The sequence below is a fragment of the Oculina patagonica genome, chromosome 9 (assembly GCF_052425735.1).
Source record: "Oculina patagonica isolate OP01 chromosome 9, crgOcupat, whole genome shotgun sequence".
In the NCBI taxonomy this organism is placed as follows: Eukaryota; Metazoa; Cnidaria; class Anthozoa; order Scleractinia; family Oculinidae; genus Oculina; species Oculina patagonica.
The window spans coordinates 32,167,068-32,190,648 of record NC_135766.1 but is presented as its reverse complement, the minus strand read 5'-3'; the positions used below and the strand labels follow the sequence as shown (position 1 = coordinate 32,190,648).

Below are 23,581 nucleotides of genomic sequence, written 5' to 3'. Positions count from 1 at the left end.
AATTCAGAATTCGAACCTGAAAATCAGCCACATTTTTATTTTACGCCTGTGTAATCTGTTCTATCACGACAAACAGAAGAATGGCAGTTTACTATCACCATTTTTACAGTGTTTATACTACAAGCTATGTGTGGGATAACCCTGGCCTTTAACTCGGTCACTATATCGGTCTAGGCATGCAGAGTTGCAATGTGATTTAAGAAAATAATACCGCCGGGCTCATCTATTTAAAATTACAATCGAAATGATGACAGTTTATTAGCATCATTTTTATCGTGTTTATACTACAAGCTATGTGTGGGATAACCCTATCTGGGTCAATATACCGGTCTTGACAGACAGTGATACAACATGATTTAAGAAAATAATACGCGTGACGTTGTTGTTGCTTTGGGCAGGAGCTCTATAAATAATTTATTATCCAAACAAACAAAAAACTTTACTCGAATCAAAAAAGAGAAAATTGATTTTTTTTCCACGTTACATAAAGAGAATATTTGCTCACGAATATGTAATATATGATTTCAATTATGCCTACGTAGTATCTTTACGAGGGTATGAAAGTCACGCATAGAGATTGTAATGCAATGGTTAAAGTGCAAGACTCCGCCGCTGCAGGCTTGTTGCGCGGTGGGGACTTTGGGATTACAATGAATTGTGTCCACTAACTGAATTATTGTTTTGGCTTCGTACAACTCTTGTTTTAGCTGCAAGGCGGCTAACCACTCAAGATTTTTCAAGAAAATTAAATGCAAGCAAACACACAAACAAACGAAATGTTGTAATTAGGAATCAAAAACTAATGAGCGAAGCACATTGTTTTCATCGACGATTTTCGTGTTCTCAACAAATGGACCCGGGGAGGGGGGTACTCTCTATAATGGCCTATACGGGGAGGCTCCGCCCGAAAGGGGTACCTTTTTCAGGCTTCAGGTATATAAAAGGGTGGGGATTTCACAAGTTTAGGGATACGAAAGGGTATGGAAATCAGTCATTTAGCTTTTTCAAAGGGCCTTTTAATAAAAATATTTCGAGCAGATGCAACTTATGGCTGTATAATTTCAGTTTATGAGGTGTTTTAAGACTATGCCATGACTTTCAGGTATATGAAAGGGGTACCTTTTTCATGGAAAGGTATACGAAAGGGGAACAATTTCTGGCAAAATGGTATATAAAAGGACAAGGGGTAGGAGCTCGGGGCGGAGCCTCCCCGTTTGTTCCCTTTATAAGATTCTCTGCAACAGCCTCAACTGCAAGCAAGTTCCAGTCAATCGTGGTCAATACGTAACAAGTGATGGGTCCGTGAACTTTCCTCGATTTCATTATCCCACGTGAGCCTCCACGCTAGTACGAAGCTGTTATAATAATTTGCAGGATTACAGATACGCTAAGTCAAGACTGATAACGAACCTCGACTTAATTTGAACGTTGAATGTTTTTTTTAAGCAGTCACAATGAATCGATACGAGCAAGGGGCGTATCGTTCTTTAAGCAACTACGCAATCTCGTACCAAAATCCCCAGACTTTCGTCTTAAATTATGGAAGAAATGCAAAGTTCTGTATTTTTCTGCGAGTTGTGATGTTTTTTTCAAACAACCTATTTTAAAAACACTACAAGACTTTTTAAAGACATGTTTCAGCATGACGCATGCCATCTTCAGTTTATCGAGAATTTAAAATCTAGGGCTATATATGTACCCAAGCTACAAATACAAAAATAGAAATGTACACAAAGTAAAACTACAATAACAAAAGATAACGGTAAAGCTGTTACAAAGTTGCAGAAAAACGTATTCTTAAAACGTTTTTCTGTGCCAATGTAATACTAAGTTTGTCAAGACAAACTCGGTCACGTTTGCTGCCGTGACAAATGCGACGGACAAATGACAAGTTCAATGCAGAAGTCACGAGACAAAGGCACAAATGTAACGTCACATGCGAGAGTGAAAAGCTCAAGACTGGTCAAGACTCTCGATCCCGCAAGCCCCGACGTTTACTCAGGGATATATGTGGCTCGAGTTGCCTTGCTAACATATCCTGTATCAACCTGTACTGCAGAACATAGTTTTAGCGGTATCCAGGTATCAAGAGGCTAAAAATCCCTCATCGTAGTTCCCTGTCAGAGGAAAGGCTTTCATCCGTGGCAATTCTTCACATTAAAGCATAAAAACATATACATTAACAAAGTTTGTGTCCGAATTCTCCCGTCGTAAGGGGAGACGTCCCACCCTTTGCTTGTAAATTTTACTCTGCCTGTCTCCCTTAAAACCAACTGTCAACAAAAGGTTGAAATATAAACGATAATGATAAGTTTATGTAAGTACAGTTGTTGAGTCTTCTATATTTAGTATTTAATCACAAGAAGGTACTATCACAAGAAGGTGTCAAGACATCTTATTTACGTGGCTACTACTACTGCTACTACAACGGCTTTAAGAAAACGATTTAAGACGTTCGTTAGGTATTGTAGAGGTCTACTGCACCAAAACAGTAATAGACTCCGTGTCGGCTTCATTCATTGCAATTGGACTGGCGTAGCATTGTCGACGGTACTGTATCAGCGATGGGTTGCGGAGAAGAGTTACAGCAAGCAGCCAGCGGTTTACCGCTTTCTGAGACATGCGCGGATGGCGGATTTCACGTGTATATGCTGTTAGAAAAAAAATAAAGAAAAAAATAATTTTTAAAGGTCCCTGTTGTGTGTAGCAGCGATGGCAATAATATAATTTTTCCACACTATTCACGCAAAGAAAAAACAAGAATAAGAGGTGTATCTTATGTGAATAAAATTAAGTAAGACGCAAAACGAAAACCCACAGACGCATAGCATGCACGTGATCTACACGCGCGTTTAGTGCCAAGTTATAAATCGTAGAGATATGTACGATTGTCGATGCGTCCGAGGGTGTGAGCAAATTTGTTATTAATAGAGACATTTAGCTTCAGGTTTTCGGCTATAAACGCCAAATCGCAAACGTCTAGGAATCACGTGACCAGGCCCTGAGATCACGTTTGAAGTTTTCAAGGCACATTTTCGACGGCAAGAGGTAGCTTTTCACGTTGGTAAATTCCCTCAAGGTTTCTTCTCTTTTATTTTTAGTTTTCTCACGTAATGACGCTATAGATATCTGAAGTAGTCATTCGCCTAGACACAGAAAAAAATTCAAGTTGAAAGAGTGCAGATTGAGCATTTTGTCTTATTTTGAAAAACAAGCACTTGTATATGTCGCAAATCCAATATGGCGGCAGAAAGCTCGCAAGTAAATTCTCGTAATCTCACCGTATATTTCTCAGAAAACATCCAGTAGAACAGGGTGAATGTTTTGAAGGCGAACCAGTTAAATTTCAAGAAGGGTGTGAGCGTTAAGGCAAGCTACTTCTTTCACAGATACCGTAACAAAACACAGCACTTTTTGAGAGAATTGTATTTATCATGAAAGAAAGAATAAATTTCGATTTTGCCGTGAATCTTGACGAGCAGTTTGTGTGCTTTTCGTTGTGCCGCCTTCAACAACCGTCGATAAATAAAGTGGTGTTAGACCCGATCACTGGAAATTTTGAATTTTAAAATTTGACAAGTCATCTGTCCTTGTAGTTTAGTCTTAACTTGTTTTCTACGTGAATTTGCTCGAGGCTGAAGACGTCTAGCTAAACCGGTGGAGTTCATGATACCAAAACGCCAAACAGTTAACCTTAAATTGCCGCTTGCGGTTTGCGCGCCGTTAAAGTGAAAAACCTGTAACTAAATGTCTCTAACATTATCTCATCACTAGAGCAGTTTTCAATTGAGTGTCGTAAAACCAAAACCAAAGTAATTACTCTGGCCAATCACAAAGAACACAGACAATCCAGTGAACCAATCAAAACTCGAAGCAATTACATGTAGCCGGCACGAAGCGCGGGAAAACGTGCGCGAGCGAGTCATGATTGGTTTTAGTTTTAGTTCTGATTGGCTGAAAAAGTGGCGCAAAATTTTTGAGCTAATCACTTAGCGTAGCAATGCAAAACCAAAGCAAACGCAATTAACTCTCGACACTCAAGTGAAACTGACCGCTCTATCAGTGTTATACAGGCCAACATACCAGTGGAAATGCTGGGTTCCTTTTCATGACTGCAATCCTGTCCTTCAAACGTGTTTGAAGCACCTTCGGACAAAACGCAAGGAGTTTATTTACATTCGTGTTTTAAGGCATAAAAAGGTTACTTTCAATTCAGTAAAATATTTGTATTACTATTTTTTCATTGGAAAGGCAAAAGTATTTCCTTTCACCGCCAGCACTGCAGCCGCGAACTGCGGCTCGATAAATGACAGACAACCAAAAGGAAATTAGTGTGATTAATTACTCCCAGGGTGGAAGTGTAGAACAAGTAATATTGAACCTAGACTCTTTAATTGGATTGAAGAGCAAGTTTTTAAACGGGTTATTAAATGGGTGTCGAGTTTATGATTTGTTATTATTGAATAAAGGCAAAAGTTGCTTAAAGATGATTTCCAGTCCGTACTTCGCAATCTCCGCCTGCAATGTTTGTGAGTCTCACAAACAGAAGAATGTCTACTAGCAAAAATAAAAATTCCGGGACAAAACTTACCTTTTTCTTCATTATTAACGCGAGATATCCTTGCAAAACAATAATAACGAGTAAAAGGAGCTCGGCGGTATTTCAAACGGACGTTTTAGCTAATCGTGAACTCTTGAACGAAACGATCCGTAATGGCGAACTAAAAAACTTCATGTACGCTATCACCAATTCAAAACAAAAATGAAAACAAACCCTGAGTCTGCGCAGTACGGACTGGAAATCATCTTTAAAGTAGGATAACCAAAAGTACATCAATCTTCTAAAATAGTATGGCTTGCTCCTAGTTACAACATTTGAGCAATTATGGCATTCGAACTCCAAGGTTATAAAATTCTACACCAGCAGTAAAATTACCTGGAAAACAAAGTATATAGAGCGGTTTTCACTTGAGTGTCGAAAGTAATTCGCGTTTGCTTTGGTTTTGCGTTCACTACGCTTAGTGATTGGTTTAAAAATTTCGCGCCACTTTCTTGGCCAATCAGGAGTAAAACCAAAACCAATTGTGACTCGCTCGAGCACGTTTTCCCGCGCTTCGTGCCAACTACAGTGTATTTGCTTCGAGTTTTGATTGGTTCACTTGATTGTCTATGTCCTTTGTGATTGGCCAGAGTAATTACTTTGGTTTTGGTTTTACGACACTCAATTGAAAACTGCTCTAATACGCCTAAGTACTTACATAACTCTAATGGCCGTTCCGATTCGGGGTCACTGTGTCTGGTGTTGAGCAGCTCGCAAAAGACGAGCATCACCGGATGTCTGTAAGCCACCAGTACATTGAGAAAGCCCAGGTATGCGACGAAACCTTAAAAACAAGAGATAGGTATCACTATAACAATCGCCGAGATGAGTTGACGCAGTTTTATGGTGGATTAGTTTTTCTGTGCTATCCTTTTAATGTATCGAAATTTTGACTTCACCTTTTTGACTAAAGTTACAATTGCTTGAATGAAAGGAAAAAAAAAAAAACAGACTTCGGATTTCAATGAATTTTACCGGGAGCTTAAAAAGAAACTGCCAAAAAGTTAATTTAGCCTCCAACTCGCACTATATAATTCCACGATTAATATTATTAGTTCTCTGTGCCATTTCAAAAATGTAAAATTAATTATTTATATCGAAATAGGCTTAATATATAATATTAATTGTTATTAAAGCTAAGTTTATGTACATCACCTTCATCCCACCCTTGCCATCCTTGCACCAAAGATGTTCGATCAATACGTGAAACGAAGATAACACCCAGTACCATTCCCTTCACAATGCGCCAGAGACAGGAAAACAAACCAATAAGGATGTTGAGGAAAAAGAAGAAGTATGATATGATAGAATAGAGCCGTCTAAAAAAAGAACATTTGTAACGTCAGACTTTATGTGGACATAATAAAAATCAAATAGAAGAGATCGTCTGCCCCCCCCCCCCCTCCTATAACGAATAAGGACATCCCCCTATAAAGGACAGTTCACAGTTCACCTATCCCGAAAGAGACCAAAATTCATATTTAATCTATCTCCATAAAAAAAACACTCTTCCGTATTAAAAATTTTCGATTGTATAGCATAAAAACCCGACCAAGTAGTTCCAATACAATTTTCCATGGTTAAGACTGGAATCTCAACTCATGTCAAATTAGCAAAGCGGTTTTAAAATCAACGAGCAAGTATTACGAGTATTATCTGCTGTTGTTACAAAAAATAATCGCTATTGCTGCGACTGCAATAAACCGAAAGCTAAATGAAGGATTGTGACTGATACAATTTTTTTTAGTAATGCTTAAAAATTGCTGTTACTCGATGCCAAAACAAATTTTCCTAATGTCTGTGTAGTATTACATCATACACCGTCAATAAAATTCGTTGATTTCTAAAACAATAGTTTTTTCTTAAGCAAAACTGTGTGATGAATTTAGCAACGCCGCATTTGGAATTTTGCATTACTTCAACAAGAGCGAGGCGCGGTGGCCCAATAGTTAGCGCGCCGGACTCCGGGGCGAGCGTTCCGGGTTCGAGCCCTGGCTGGGGTCACTGTGTTGTGTTCTTGGGCAAGACACTTTACTCTCAAAGTGCCTCTCTCCACCCAGGTGTATAAATGGGTACCGGCGAAACAATGCTGGGGGGGGGGGGGGGGGTTCCCTGCGATGGACTAGCATCCCATCCAGGGGGGAGAAGAAATACTCTTAGCTGCTTAATGCTAAGGAAACCGGGATTTTTTTCCAGCGTCTTTTACATCATACACCCTCAATAAAATTCGTTGATTTCTAAAAAAAATATTTTTTTCTTAAGCAAAATTGTGTGATGAATTTAGCAACGCCGCATTTGGAATTTTGCATTATTTCAACAAGACAGAAGTTCAACCGACACAAAAAAGGACATACTTAATGGATATGTTGTTGATCAGATAGTTAAATGAACCCCAAAATACACTTATATATATATATATATATTTAGGCAGCCTAGTAAGGAAGAGAACCAAACAATAATCAGATAATTTATCATTTCGTAGCCGATTTTTTTTTGACAGTACACTTATACCTTTTCGTTGCAAGATCGATTACTTTGAAGTGGAGGACGAGAATAAGGAGGAAGAGAGAGTTAGAAGCACGATAACTTAAATTTACCTGTTGTCAATGGAAACAGTTATATTCGGGAACTGCCGGTCTCGAAATACCACCAGTGCTAGAAATATCTGGAATATCCACACGAACAGGCTCAAGGAAATTACCGGCCTGGAGATAAAGAAAAATGAAAGAAAAATGTAAGATAACAACACTCCAGCGAGAGTACCATTTAAAGGAATTTTTAATAACTATATTCTCTTTCATAATTATTTCGCAGATTTCCGGAGAGCGTGGGTTACATAACCCACAGTATACAGTACAATCCCACATATAAAAACAAGTGGATTAAGAACATGAGGCTGAAATTAAAGTTGCCCAATAAATAGCCTGTTCCAGGATCTCGGTTTGTGGGGAAGGCTACCCAATAAAGCACAATAGATATCTAAGAAACAATTCAGCCCGATGAATAAAATATGTTCTTATATTATAAAAAGAAATAGGATGCCAGAATAAGAACTTAATATAAGTAATAGTATTTGTTAACTTGAAATTTATTTTAATAAATAATAAAACACTGTACATGTATATTAATTAAACCTCTGGTATTGTTATACATCCGCAGTTTCTCTTGCTCTAAGGAAGATTCTCATTGGTTGATTTGTGATCACGTGGCCTTGCATAAATTTAAATGTATGCCGATCGGGATACATTGACCTGAACGTGATCTTTAAAAAAGCACGTGATCAAAACGTAACCAAGGCCGGTGGCGTGATTGTGGCATGGTGTTTTTGAAGCTCACTTCTCGGCGATTCTAGGAAATTTGTCGCTAGTTCTTCGAAAGTTCGCGTAACACAGTGGAACAGTTTGAGGCTAAAACCGACGCTTTCTACTTTTCATTCAAAACACGAAGTCAAAAAAAAAATTTAGAGCAGAAGGATTTCGAAAATGCCTGGAAAGTCGATCGGAATTTTTTTGCTTTCTTTTGTACGTATAAATTTTACGATGTATTTGTCGTACATTTCAGTGTCTTATAGAATAAATAAAGTCGTGCTCAGACGTACTGTTGTTAGCGCTAATTTGTTCGTTTGTTTGTTTTATTTGTTCCTCCTTTGGATGTATAACAATGCACTTAATGTCTGTTCTAGACTTTCTCAAAGTCCGTTTCCGGTAATTAAGTCGTCGCGACTTGCGTCGCTCGTTGCTCGCGACTTCGTCGCTCCAAAGAGTCGACTTGGGGCAAGTCTATGTCTGTTCCATCGGGAAACAGTCACTTTTGTTTTCCCAAGAGTCACGGGAAACATCGAGACTCTTGGGTAAACAAAACTGACTGTTTCCCTCGGGACTAGACATGAAGTGTATTATGTTAAACGTATAGTATTACTGATTCAGAAACAAATTTAAAGAACCTTCTAAGGACATTTTCAGGCTGATTTCTCACTAAGCACATGGTAAATAAAGAGTTCACCATATTCAAAGATCTCTTTGCTTAGATTTGGGGCAAATCGAAAGACGGATCCCCACGTTGTTAAGTCTGGAGGAGTTTTCAACCCTCCCCCTCCCTACGGCAAACTAATACGCATTCTCGACCCCAGAACTCTTCTCTTTTGCGCATGACCGAAGGCCGTCAGTCACGTGGAAAAGACAATAGCTCTGGGGTCGAGAATGACTAATACGCAACAAGTGTTTTCGCACGCAGTCGCTTTTTGCCTCGGCCACAATCTTTTCCCATAACTTAACAACACGAAACAATAAGCGGCATAGTTAATGAATGAGAATAGAACTACATTGGTAGCCGTAAAACAACAACAAAAATCCTCAATTTTATTTGCTATAAATTGTACTCGCCATTATTTCATAACCCATACTTGACTGTTTATTATATTTATGTTTAATTATTTCAGTACACTATTTCAGTGGTTATTAAAAGATGTTTTAACAAATGCATGTGCTGAACAGTATCCTAAAAATTATTAGCATAAATGAAGATAAATAAAGCCTGGTTCTCATATGATCGTCCCGATCGTCTCTGTCGCTTCTGTCGCTTCAAAAAGTTCGCTTGCTCCAATCACCTCAGACTTTGCAAACGACAGAAGTGACAGAGACGATCGGGGCGATCATATGAGAACCAGCCTTAATAGCGGGGTTTGTACTTACAACAATGTTAGTGCATATTTTCCTAGTATCTGAATCAAGTCTATTCCAAATAAGTCCTGCAGTTCATTTTTGTATTTTATGAAAACTGTCGATATATAGAAGACAGCGCCAAGGAATGCCCCCAATAGCAGAAAACCTTAGAAACAAAAAAAAATATTATTGTGGCAAGTTATTTGAATTGGCTATTTACAGCTTAGCTCTAATACCTCTCAACAGCTTTAACCTTTTACGTCTCAAGAGTTACCAAAATCAAACTTCTCCTCACAAAATCAATACTTTGTCAAGAAAAAGGTTATGAGAATGAATAAAATGATCAGCAAAAGAACACTACTTTGATCTTTAATTTGAAGAAATTCCCCAAATTTATTCTAAAAGAAAATGTATGAAGATCGGTCAGGAGAATTTGTATATGAATACTAGGGCCAAAGAGGCCTCGTCGGCTCGCATTATATTTCAACAAAACTGTACAAAACTGTCGCTCAAACTTATCTCTGGTAAAATCTCACACACGGAATTTTTCGGCCGCTATTCAATCGATTAAAATGGAAAACATTGGAATAAGTAATATCTACAATTCTGGTCATGTTATAAAGCATTTACATTTTGCATTCATATTTCAGGGGAAAAAAATTGGTAACTTCAATATTATATGACGAAACATGATTTAAACAAACAATTAAACATACCCCACACGGCATAGGCGATCTGGTAACCCGAGTAATAAAGACCATATCCCTGAAAAAAAAAAAAAAAGTAACACGTCCTGTTTGTTATTGCGTGGCTAAAACCTGTCATTACACATTTCTTGCGTTCTTCCGCTTTCTCGCGTTAATCACTCCTTAATTATAATGTAGCCTTTGTAATTTTTTAAAAGACTACAAATTGCTCTCGCCCTACGGGCTCGTGCAATTTGGCAAGCCTTTAAAAAATTCACTTGTGCTGATTTACCCGCAATTACCGCAATTACCTAGACTAATTTCCAAGGACTCTTTGAAAACTCATTTTTTTGGATATTTCACCAATATTGAATAACTCATTTTTCGCTAAATGACACATAATTTCGTCTGAAAAGGACGGAGGGAGAAATACTCCAATCTTCGTTCTCCATTGAAGGCGGGATTACGAAGTTAAATAAAATGATAATGATGATGAAGATGTCTAACCTCAAGCATCCAAGAACTTAAACGTTTTTTATTACTATTTTTAAGAATTTCTCAAGGAACCATGTGCGAGCTTAAATTAAATTAAGCTTAAATTATGGAAATAAAAAGCAACCAAAGTGTTGTACATGGTCTAGTTTATATGACTGGTTTTAAGACTTTTAGAAGCCATCTATTCAGATCCTATTCCACGGGACACTAATTTCCAAACTTTCTAAGAGGAAAAATAGAGAATCTTAAGTTTTGTACAGGGTACTCCTTACATTATAAAGATATTTTCAACGGTGTTAGACATACCACTAAATTTGAAGGAGAATTGGAGACATCTCGAGCAAAGCCTCTCTGGCCGCGGCAAAGTTGAAAGAAATGGTCTCTGCAACGGAGAAAAAAGAGAAAAGGATAAAGGATGACTTTTCAAGATTCCAAATCTCCTCACTGGTTTAATGAAGTTTATGCAAAGCTAAGATACATTGCTAGCGAAGTTTTAAGTCATAAAAAAATTTGTCACAATAAAGAATGGGGCTTTTGTATTGTAGCGTCATGTGCTCAAAATTCACCACCAAGCCTCGTTTACGCGAATTATTGCCACCTTCATGCATTTTTTTCTCTGGGTATTCTTTTCATCGTTGCTGCTTTGGGAACTCGTTCATTGTTCAATTTGCAAGTTGCCTACGAAAGCGATGACTAGCCAGGTGCAACTGACTGGTGAAACTAGCCAGTCTGACGTAAACATGAATAAGTGCTATTACCTTATTCTTACTAATTTACGCGTGTACTTAATTTCGCGAATATTCGAGAGCCGGATTTCGCGAGTATTAATTTTCGCGATTGCAAGAAAAATTACAGGAAAAGTGTATTAAATTTCGCGATTTTGTCAGTGGTTTATGGGTCAGTTGTCAAAGGCTAAGGAACCACTGGAAAAACACAAAGGTCTGGCTCAATGTAACTACAAGGAGCCTACAAACGGAAACTTTAGTGACTGTACTAAAGAGAGTTTTGAACTAATTCTCAAGCTCGAAACGGTAATCAGAGGACGGGCGCTAGTCAAAAACAAGACGAAAATATATTTTTAAAGGTAAATAGTTGAAGTTTCAAACATTTTAAATTTTTATTGTTTTGATGGTATTAATTTTCGCGTGTCTTAATTTCGCGCAATGTTTTCTTCGCGCGTACTTAATTTCGCGATTATTTTGAAATGGCGAAAATCGCGAAAATTAGCACTCGCGAAAATTAGTAAGAATAAGGTATCTCGATTTTGTGATACACACCGCGATAGCATAACAAAGTATACAACAGAAATTCTCTTGACGAAATGATTTATCTTGGTAAGGAGTCAGCCACTTGTTGAGCGACAATGAGACCCAATTTTCTATAGCAACAAGCTTCGCAATGTGGAACAAATTTAAATTACAAGCCGTAACCTTACAGGACACGGGTGTTAGAAAAACACGTTTACGATATCACTACGGTTCTTTGCAGTCTTAAAGTTTACCGGACTTCAGATTAACGAATTTACAGAATTACCTGTGGCATTTGACAAAATGTAGCAGCATAGCGAATGAAATCAAAGCTGAAATAACAAATCCTCCCTGCAAGTTACCTGCATGGTGACAAAAGCATTACTCATGTCAGCTATACAATGAGATCCATTTTTCCTTTCTCCATAAACATAACAGAATATCACAGAGTTTGACGTATTTTTTTGTACATTATGCGATGGTTTCGCTGTCCAGTATGGCCTTTCGACTGGTCCAAAACGAAACCTGATGGGACTGTTTTTTTTTCCTCTTTTATTTAGGAAAAAAAAAACTGTCATTAGCAGGGACGGCGGAGCATTTTTCCAACTGGGGGGGGGGGGGGGACTTACCAGCGACAGCAAGTGGGGGGGGGGGGGAAGGGCTAAAGGACTCTTTTCTTAGGAAGTCTCCGCCGTCCCTGGGAAGAAATCAGGAAAGCATGCATGGACGCATTGTTGTTACCACTGGCGTTCAGATTTAAATTTCGTAGAGCGCTTTCAATTTGCTAATTTGGCTGCTTGTTACATTTTGTTACACTATTTAAAATATCGTTTGACATGTATGGAAAATCTATTAAAAATTTACAAAATGGCATTGCCCAGTAAGCGTCTGTAGGGACTTACTGTATAAAACAGCGGCAAGGTCACCCAACGTACTCCCATAAGCGCGGAACGTCTCTTTAAAGCTTTCAAAATCGATAAGTAACATTGTGAGGAACTGCAACAAAATTGAACCAAACAAAAATTAATGAAAAACCACCTTTCTTCTCCTTATCGGTCTGTGTGCAGATGTAGCTGGAAAGCAATAATATCAAAGGCCTGGCAATTTGTATTGACATGTTTCAAAAGTGAAACGAACGAGGAAAAAAGTTCGAAGAGCCAAGAGCCAAGTCTAAGAAAACAGTCTATTCCTAAAAACTGGTATCTGTTTTGTAACTATTTGTGGCTTAATCTCAAAACGATACCAAAACACGATTTTCAACCCGTAAACGTATATGTGCCACATATTAAATGTGAACTTTCCTTGGGTAAGACTTAACATTCCTTGGTAATGTTCTACTGTCGTAAAATCAGCAAAATTACAACCAGACTGTTTTCTTCACTTGTACGATGTGTATACCCTTAGACAATTACTATATAAAAGTGTAGTGTTTGTAAGAATTAATCTACGACATACAGCCATCGATAATTATCTATTCCGTGCTATGAGAAAAAAAGTGACTTCTCTCTCGGACTTTTAATCATGAGTATAGAAACACGCGATACTTTAAAAAAGCGAAGAATTTCTTTTGAAATCTAGAAACTGAATGACTAGTATTTGTTTTCAAGAATTTTTAGCTGATTGTTAAGCCTACATCATTTTACATTTTCAACAATGGCAGGTTTGGATTACAGCTACTCATACCCATATGATACTGTTGCTGCAAAATCACCTTTTCAAAAGGTGATTGAGGGCGCTTTGTACATGCCATTGACACAATTAATGTAAATGCAGACGTACAGATAAAATTGCATGCGGTATCATTACAGATAAAGACGGACCCATATCCGGATTTAGCAACAACCATGAAGTATTAACCAGGATATGTGACCAATGGGATTCAAAGGTTACTATGTGGTTGATCATGTCATGTGGTCGTCTGTAGTCAGTTCAATAAAGTGGTGAAAAACGATCTCGTTCTCTTCTAAAAACTGTTATTTATTTAAAAATGAGATGTTCGTTTTTTTATTACCTGAAAGATCAGTATTGAGGTAACAACCATGGTTGAAATCAGCTGAGTAGAGAATTTGAAATCTAGAAACAAAAAAGAGCCAACTTAACCGTGGTACAAACAATTGCAAAAGGCATTTGACATTAAGAGTTGAGAGGGCCATTGTCCCATTGTCCTAGTTAGGTTGAAAAAGGAAAGGGAGATGTGATAAAACGCTTCTGAAAAAATTGCAAAAGGCATTTGACATTCAGAGTTGAGAGGGTCATTGTCCCATTGTTCTAGTTAAGTTTAAAAAGGCAAGGGAGGTGTGATAAAACGCTTCTTGTAGTGAGAATTGTGCATTTGCTTTATTTCAGAAGCCAATATGTTGTTATTTTAATCTTATGGTCAGTGTTATACATATCTCTCTCTCTCTACATAATACAATACTTGTTACTTATTTCTTCCCCGGCTTCCTTTTGGACTCTCTTCTGCTACATGCATATAGCTATAAATATCTTACCTGGTCTTTGTTTGTAAATAAAATGTCGAAGCTTTGTGTACCACGGGCGTGTAACTTCATGGTTTCTATAAGCAAAAAAAGAAACAAAAAATATAGCAACCAAATTACGACAATTAAGCTGCGAAATCGCGCGGAATATCGCCTGATACTCAGCTGACTGAAATCGACTTTCCACTGATGAAGGGCTAAGCCCGAAACGTTTGGATTTCTTAACTATTTTAAAGGCACTTTCAACTCATTTAGTGAGAACTTCATTATACTTTTGTACTTTTACAAGTGCCACCCAGCACAAGGAAATTTATTTTTCCATTTATCATTGAGGAGAATATTAATTAATTCATTATTCAACAAATTGTCGCAGCCTGAAAAACTGTGGTTATGCAGCGCTTTGCAAGATTTCCTACGAATCTTGGCAACCTCTGTATATCGCAGAATATCTGTCATGGACGGATAACAATAACCTTCTGACCATATATGGGCAATGCGCGCATTTGTTGAATAAAAATGAGTAGCATTGCTTACATTTTTGGTCCTTGGCCGAGCAATACTTTGACATGAACAATATCTGATTCTTCTGCCAATGGCTTAGAACTCATCTTTTGATTTCCCTGAAAAGAAAAACAAATAAAAGATTCACCCAAATTAATTCCCCAAAGTTTAAATAGTTTAGTCTGAATGTATATACTGTATTCTCATTTCTTTCTTAATAGAGGGAAGAAAGAAGATAAAAATAGAACGACAACTTATCACAAAAGGAGACAACTTTAGCAGAGCGTGGAGTCACTTTAAGTTGTCAAGGGACCTGGAATTCAATCATAAATCATTACTGTGATAATTAGCTATACGAGTTTTGTCTGCTTACGTTCCCTTCATGCTTTTGTCGTAGTGCCACAGTGACTACACTTCTACAGTACACTTTTGAAAGTACTCTGCCACAGAAAATAAGCACTTCATGTAGACCCATATGCATGTAACATCAATCAATCAATCAATCAATCAATCAATCAATTAAAGTCATGACGCGGGATGATGTTGCGCTCAATAGCCGGAGGCTCATGTAAAAAGCGCACGACAATAATTAAATATAGTATAAAAACAATGAGAACTAGTATAAGTAATAAATAATAAAAATAATTAAAAATTTCAAAATAGCAGATTACAATAATTTATGAGTAAAAATATTAAAATGTACAAATGCTTTAACCCACCCATACTCAAACATAACTAACGATTCACAACTTTTTAAGGAGTCAAATACCTTGTATACTTCTAATCCTCTAGAAGGCTTAGGGCATTTTCTTCTCACTTCTAAACAGACAAGGACTGCGAATCTTGACACAATGAAGATAACACAAGCCAATGTGGGTAATGCCGGGATGAAAGAAAGGAATGGAGAGGATCCAGCTCCCTAGAAAGTTAAGAAGAAATTAAATAGAGGTTTGCATAAAAAGTAATTATTATTTATATTTTTTGACGAAATTGAGGAATGTAGTCAAGTTCTCTGCCCGAAGACAGAAAAAAAAGCAACTTTACACAACTGCAATACGTAACTTACTTCCAAAGCTCTGCTGCAACGGATTAAAAATGAAAGCTCGAACCCGAACCTGAAAACCACAACAACAACAAAATCAATACAGTGGCAATAGACTAGGGGAGATAAGCATGTTTTGCTTAAGTTTGCTAACCAAGTTAACTATGATACTTATCGTAGCTATGATTTCTCAAGCAGAGGAAAGCAGAAACATGACGGTGATTTGAATGTGTTAACTAAATTAGCATAGATTTTCACCATTTCAACTCTCCGTCTTCTAAGTAGTTTGAATTTCGATTGAACTGATTTAACAAACACTCGAGAGAGAGTTTCGTCACATTTGTAAACACATCTCGCTTCTCGGTGCTTGAATGTAAGGAAACACTTTGAGGTTTGATATATTTTTATCGGTCATAACCGAGATATTCAGCACTATGTCTTTATATCCCTTGCTATTCATACGTGATTAGAAACAGCGTTCAGATCACTGTTAGATCACCGTTAAATTTAATTTGAAATGCGGTCCGGTTGTTTTCAGCAACATTAAGAAAATCCAAGATTATCGCCGACTTTAAATTCAATTTCGTATCTCGATGACAACGAACATTAATTCTTTTTGGGGATGCCTAAGGGCATCCCTAGTTGTTTTCAGGGTGCGTGTGTATTTCCCTTGGGATTGAGGATAATTAGATTAACAACCGAAATAACCAATAACAGCACCATAAATTGGTCCCTTGGGTGTTGGGCAAACTGGTTTTGGGTTAAATTGTGAGGAATTGAGGAAAACAGGTTTTGATGCCGAAGACAAGGAAATTGGTCAAATGCATGAACTCGAGGATAATAACTGGTTTTGCTGGTTCAGCTATCTCTGCATGTAAATAAACCGCCCGAACTAGCTAACATCTAAATTTTTCAGTTACAATTGGACTCTAGTTCCTCATATCGTTGAAGCGACTGGCGGAAATACGTCTGCGTTCGCAGGCTATGCCAATACGATATGCAAAAGCGAATTCTTTTGGTATTTTCGTTCGTGAAAGCTACAATTCCTTGTGCCGCCAAAGTCTACACTTTCGGTGCGTTGCTAATTAAATCAGCTGAATCAGTTACATGCAGCTGACTTTTCCCAATAACTTTTCCCAATAATGTTCCCAATACTGCATGTATCTTAAAATTTTAACAAAGTTTTATCAACAAAAAGTGTTTTTTTTTTTGTCCTAAGTGGTAAAAAATACTCGTGAATTGAGACGTTCTTCGCCACTTTTGTGTCGTACGTGATGTCTGTTAAAATTTAATTAATTCGTAAAACAATTAGCAAACAGCTTTTTCACAAAGAAATAGCGTTTCGATTCCAGATCGCGGAAGAATAAGAATGAAAAATAACTTCCTTATTAGCCCTTTCTTGCCCTTTTACGTGGCTTCCAGCAAACACAACACACGTGAAGATATCGTATCTTTTCGCATGCAAGCGCTGATTGGTGGGAATTTTCTTCTGAAATGTTTACTTCACAAATAAACACGGAAAGAGCTAGCTTTATATTTTTCACCAAACCATCGCTTTATTCGGACTTAAAAGCATGTAGTCGTCAAAAATTCCAATATTTTATGGTGTAGCTGAGGATTACATTTCCGATATTTGAAGAACATGGTAAACGAGTTTGTTTGCCTTCAGTACAACGTTTTGACATTTGCGTTACGAGCGTTCTTCTGTTTGGATAGTAGACCATGCTCTGTAAACAGTTCACATCGAATCCAAAACAATACCGTTTCGTTTCTGAGGAAACCAACCAAAATCAGCAACTCGACGTCTCTCTCGAGTCTTATTTTAAAAGTTTTTTTAAATTATGATGCGTAGTTCTTTCTATTAGAATGATGCTCGGAAATATCAAAGGTAAATGCTTCCCGAAAAACAATTCGTTTTCCATTGAAGGAGGCTGCGTGACGGGAACATTTTGGCAGGTAACGTCTTCCGCAGTTGCCTTTATCATAAAAAAATACTATAACAAAACTCTTCCGACCAATGCAGGCTACGGTTTCATAAATCGGCCATAAAAAATTTTTAGCATCCCCATTTGTTGTTACTTTTCCAGCAACAAATCTACTTGTTATTTTTAATTCAATTAGCTGCTAATGAAAACGCATTATGCAAGACACCTTTAACATGGTTTTTCTTAAAACCATGTAAGGATCATGGTGAAGTTGGTTGAGACTGTGCTAAACTCCGGATCTATCCAGAAGAAAGTAAATACCCAGAAACCAAAACACGATTGTTAACCAAGTCATATCTGCCGAGTTAATACATGGCTTCACACTAGAGCTCGTAAGTATAATCTAAGTGCACTTGGAACCTACTTGGATTGTGAAGAGGTAAAACGTACTTACTTGAACTTTACTTGGTGAACATGAAAACTTTCGTAGTTCAAAGAAGCCACCAAGTACGCCGCCAAGTATGGTAAACACCACACTTGAGAACGCACTCGACCAATGCATGTGGCAAATGAAAGCCAAATAAAAGCGGCGTGCGGCCCCGCGGCGTGCAGCGTTGTCACGATTATAAAGATGATTGACAGCTTGTACCTGAAGTAATATACTTTGCAATCAGGTGTAAAGCCAGATTTTGTAAAATGCGTCTTGAGATTCTCAAGTTCACTTATGTCAAGTGCTCACTTGAAACTGACTTAGCTTCTAGTGTGAAGCTAGGTATTATTTATTACAGGTATCTATTTTTAATTACCATTACTCTGTGAGGCTTTTTAGGGACAAGATATATAAATGAAACTGGAAAATGTTTGAAAATAAACAAGTCCAAAAACACTGAGTATTATTTAGCAATGGCCTCATAAACTAGGTTAAATCCCTTTAAGAATTCCAAAAAAGTAGCAATCCTGCTAGCTGCTAGCCTGATTCTCGGATAGTACAGGGAATCAGGCTACAACTCTGCTAGATGTTGGGTGCTATGGACTTTGACTACCCTGATGTAAAGGACTTTTTACCTTGGCGCACCATATAGAAAACCCAGAATTGATCCGATTAACTTGTACTCCGTCGTAAGACAAGCAAAAAATGGATAGAACACTATTCCATATACAAGGACACCGACAAGGCCCTGAAAAACTAAAGAGAACACTGTTTGTAAGCGTTGATGAGGGTATAAAATTAACACCGTTACCGTTGAAACAGCTACGGCAAATTTTTCTGTGCTCGTGTAGACGAGGAAAATTGGCCAATTTAGTTGCAGAGGAGCTGGCGTGTTAGATTTCATGTGAGAAATAAAAGTTGTCACATACGAAAAATTTCTCGTGTAGACAACTTGCCACATAACATGTGGCAAATATTGCGACAGCATTGCGCATTGCGTATGCGTTTCTGCGTATCTCTGCTGTCCAAAGTCACTGCTGGCGCACTAAACTTTGAACTGTTGAAAAATAATTGTTGTGCCATCTACACGATCAAATCTATTTGTCACATATTAAATTATCACATAAAAATTGCATATAAGTTTATCTGCATCTATACATAAATGTTTCTGATAAAACAAAGCTTTTAATACTCATTTTCGAAACCAAGTTGTCAAGACGGCAGCTGGAACGATGTAAAGTTGTGGTGACAGAACGAAGAGAAGTTCACATGTTTCTAAAGAAATAGTGCGTTTTTAAATGTCCTTTAAAATGTCAGTGGAAAGAAGCGGAATAGTGTTCAATCAGTTCTCAGTGCTGCACAGCAAAGGTTTTCTTGCCCAGAGAAATTTTGGGAGTAGATTTTGGGATTGTTGGCAGTTTGTTGGAAAATGATCTAAATTGACTAACCACCTTATTATAGGAAATTAACGCTTCATGAAATTAACACGAATTTCAAAAATTCGCGTTAATTTCAGAAGCGTTAGTTTTTGTTAACGTTAATTTCCGCGCCGTTAATTAAGTGGAGCGTTAATTTCCGCGACCTTTATTTCCATTATTTTAGTCCCAATTTTTCGATACAATCCAGACGTTTTTAATCTCCTAGGAAAAAGCATTATTTCTTCAGGGTGAACGCTCGAAGCGGTCAAATTCCTTCGCTTAACCCATACGTTTGGCTTGAGTATCACGAACATTGTTTCCGTTTGGGATTATACGCCCAATGTTAAAAAACACTTGTTCCTGTTGTCTCAACAAGTGTTTTTCTTTGTGTACGTCGCGTTAATTTCTTTCATTTTGAAATATTACCCTCTCTTCCGCGTTAATTTCCTTTATTCGGAAGTAATTTTTCCTTCAATTCGCATTAATTTTAGTCGCATTAATTTCAAATACCTTAATTTACACAAGCGTTAATTTCCTATAATAAGGCATTTGATGTAGGAAGGCGCTTTTCCATTAAAGGCTTTGTAGACCAGTAGGAAAATTTTATACATGCAAACGACGGCGCTAACAGGTAGCCATTCAGTGGAGCTTCTTTTAATTACCACAGGGGTTATGTCATCAAAAACTTGGATTAATAGGCCGTTTAATGTTGATTAATTTAGTTACAGTTTTCAAGAATAACTCCAGTTAAGTTTGCCTCTGCCTTGACCAAAGAGGTAATTTGATGTGAAATAGAATAGATGTCAATAATAGATGTGTATTAATGACAGTGCAACGTTACTTTCCTTAGAAAAGTTAGAAATAATTCTACTAGGAGAAAGGACCAAAAAAGAAGAAATTGCAAATAAAAATCGTCCGCAACTTACCGTTTACCCAGGGAGCCCCACCCAAGTCAAATAATGTGTCGCCATTTACAACAGTTAGAAAGAGTTGGGCACATTTACTGGCAGTTGCTCCAAAGGTTGCTGCAACAGTGTATCTATTGCTGATACCAACCAGAAAGTTGAATGGTCTGAAAGAGAGAAGAATAAAATATAGAAGTGTATGGTCTCTCTTAACCATTGGAAGTTCACTGCTGAGGATTTTTAAAATAAAGAAAAGTATATAAAAATCCAAAGACCTGGTCATAAAACAAGCATTGAGGCAACTTTATGCACCCCATCCTTACGTTACCGGAAAAGGCAAAGTATGAAAAAAGCTTTCGGACGCCCTCAGTACACCGAAAGTAAAAAAATGCGTTGGGAACGAACGCCTACCAATTATCTTGCACCGGTCAAGCTCTGGAGCTTTGTCACGTGCTTATCCGGTATATGATTTCGCATTTAGCGAGTAGATATTGGGAAGTCGAGTGGACCTACGAGTCTTCTTTCTTTGCATTACCAAATAGAGGAAATAGAAGAAATGCTCTTTATAGCGGATAATTGACCCTAACATGGCAGCACCAAATAATTGTGAAGGCGAGGACAAAAATTAGTTATTTGAAATAACCTGTGGACTATCACAATAACTGGACTATCGTCTTGAAGCAAGCTTACATTAGCAATCCCGGGCGTCCATCACAATATTTCAGCTTGAGTCTGGTACGCCGCTTCAATGATGCCAAGACCAAAATGATAGGGAGCTGCAAGGAGAAACGGCAAGTTAAGTCGCATTACAACTATACCATAATACCTCAAATTTTCATTAATCTAGTTAACTCCACGGATATCCTTAAGTTAAAACAGAAAAGAAGCGAGGCCTAACTAAGAACATATGGGGCCGCGCTTTCAGAGCCATTTTAACAAGATGATATGTCTTGGGGTGAGGCAAATGTTATAGGGCTACCAATAGACTTACTGCAGTAGACGCCAAGTCCACCCCTCAAATTACGCAGAATGGCTCACTTCCTTCACCTCTGGTCCTACGTTAGCAGCGATTCGCCGCAGGGCATTTGCCTTTTCAGACGAATTTTTTCGCTTCGTTTCAGTAAAAGCAAACATCTTGCATGAGGATTACCCCAGAAATTTTTTAATAACCCCACTAGACCACATACCTTAGCTTTATAGTAATAATTTATTCTCAATCCATCTGGCGCAAAACCGCGATTACAAAGCAATCTAGTTGGCCCTCACTCGCCGGCATTTTTCTAGCTAGAAGGTTAATATTTAGGGTAAACGTCACTGGGTTGTCGCGGCTACGATTTCTTGTAAGAATTCAACAACTTTCCCTACCCCCTGCTCTCTTCCCTTACCCACCACCCCCGGTAAAAAAAAAAAAAAAAAAAAAAAACAGACATCAGGATAACAAGAATTATAACTGAGCTTAGCTAAACAAAGCTTGGCTGGCCTTTTTTTAAGAATGAGGTGAAGATGACACAATAAACAAAACACTTTTTTAAGAACTCGCATAAAAATCAGTAGCCAACATTTCCCCTTTTCAATCATTGCCAGCTGTTAGGGCCCGTTTAAATGGAGGAAAGTTGTCCCTGGTAGGCAGGTTACCCTCTTTACAGAGCCACTACTGGCGAGAGAGCTTTTCATACGTTTCTTTGTAAATAGCTGCGAACTGTCACTGTTTATATGAGAAATTGGAAATTTGGCGCCGGGGCCAGGTATCCCTGGGTGGAGGGTCATTCGCTTTGAAGGTAGGGTAACCGTGGGGAGCGAGCCGACTCCCAATTCAACTTCTACCACCCCAACCCTAGAAACTAACTATTTAGAAGTAAGTACTCACAGCAAATCCCAAACATGCAAGATCAAATAAAAGTAGGTCATATTGGGCAGTTGAGCAACTGAAACAAAGGAAAATGATGTCAGCTGGGAGTTTACTTTATATTGCCGTTTGTTAAGTTTCTCATGCCTCAAGATAATTTGTTGTGGCGTGAGTATATTTTGTTGTGCCGCAACATATTCAGTTTAACTGTGATTGCACCTATGGACATAACAGTACTTTAGTATTTTAGCTCTTATTTACTGGAATAAAAACATAATTACAGAGTGTTATCTTTACATGAGAGTTTTTGTCCCGGGATGAAATCATCTCGGTGTCTGGTGATTTTGTTGTTGCTGTTTACATTATTTCGTCCCGGAATGATCAGTTATTTCGTCACGGGATGAATTCATCCCGGGACGATTTCATCCCTGTCCTTAGCACCGGGATGAAATGCATGTCCCTGGCGTGAAACGTTACGAAAACCGCCATGTAACCGTCTTTCCGGGACGAATTGTAATGCAATGAATTGGACGTGATCGATGAATTCAACGTCCCGACATCCCGGGATGAACACGTTCATATACAAAACGATTTTTTTTGTCATCCCGGAACGAAACTCATAAAATTCAAGATGGGCCGAGGTATTTCAAAGCGTCTGAGATTTGAGGCCGTAAAATTTACTAAAGTAGATTATGGCGTGACGGTTCACGCCCCCTGTGAAAAATGTGATCACACTAACGCAGTGCATTTAGCAAGCGAGATCAGCTATATTACATATACATGTAAAGCAAAATCTCAACAGAATACATGGCCAAGTATCAAGATAGCAGCGCAATAAAGCTCACAGAATAACGTACCACATTGGTTACTGACTTAAAGCCTGCCTCAGCTCGCTCAATCTCACTTCCGGCTTCGTCAAAGCAATTCTACATTAAATATCTATAGGAAAAAAGGTCGTAGAGTAGGACAGAGTAATATTTACTTACTTATTCTCGGCAGAAGACGTATTATCTGAATCGTTAGCCATCAGTTTAGAAGCGTTGACTTGTTTATCTACATCATTCCTTCTCGATAATCCAAGTTAATTCGTCGTATTCGTGAGGCTAACCCCGTCGACAGCAGTTGGATTTCTTGGGAAAGTCGTGTCTCTCAGAGTCTGAAAACGTTCTTTTTTCGTCGCACAAACAAGTGAAATTTTCGTAAGTACACGTCGTTTGGCCACCAACTTTAAGATCTTTCGAAGTTAACCGCAATTACAGACGTTAAGACTGTGGAAAATTCAAAATTTAGACACGGTATAACCCGAATGGACCGCCACGCCGCCATTCGTTTGCATAATAAAAAG

At 38.0% G+C, this 23,581-nt stretch overlaps 1 protein-coding gene across 1 annotated transcript; it reads right to left on the bottom strand.

Moving 5' to 3' along the window:
• Nucleotides 1-17: 17 nt before the first annotated feature.
• Nucleotides 18-23,581, bottom strand: LOC144666753 (stimulated by retinoic acid gene 6 protein-like). The gene is made up of 20 exons (XM_078528132.1): nucleotides 23,223-23,581; nucleotides 22,258-22,315; nucleotides 21,081-21,166; nucleotides 20,412-20,557; nucleotides 18,703-18,823; nucleotides 15,737-15,785; nucleotides 15,440-15,589; nucleotides 14,704-14,789; nucleotides 14,182-14,246; nucleotides 13,701-13,762; nucleotides 12,592-12,685; nucleotides 11,976-12,051; nucleotides 10,749-10,824; nucleotides 9,978-10,026; nucleotides 9,292-9,427; nucleotides 7,198-7,305; nucleotides 5,756-5,919; nucleotides 5,259-5,384; nucleotides 4,084-4,146; nucleotides 18-2,651 (listed from the first exon to the last, which is right to left on the bottom strand). The coding sequence occupies exons 1-20, from the start codon at nucleotides 23,261-23,263 to the stop codon at nucleotides 2,476-2,478; spliced, it is 1,932 nt and encodes a 643-aa protein (XP_078384258.1). The 5' UTR covers nucleotides 23,264-23,581; the 3' UTR covers nucleotides 18-2,475.

Coding starts and splice junctions, on each gene's coding strand:
- LOC144666753 (XM_078528132.1), bottom strand. CDS start 23,263: ATGGCTAACGATTCAGATAATACGTCTTCTGCCGAGAATAA. Junction 18,824..20,411: donor TGGGGCTCCCTGGGTAAACG/GTAAGTTGCGGA, acceptor TGTTCTCTTTAG/TTTTTCAGGGCCTTGTCGGT. Junction 2,652..4,083: donor GGAACCCAGCATTTCCACTG/GTATGTTGGCCT, acceptor TTTTTCTAACAG/CATATACACGTGAAATCCGC.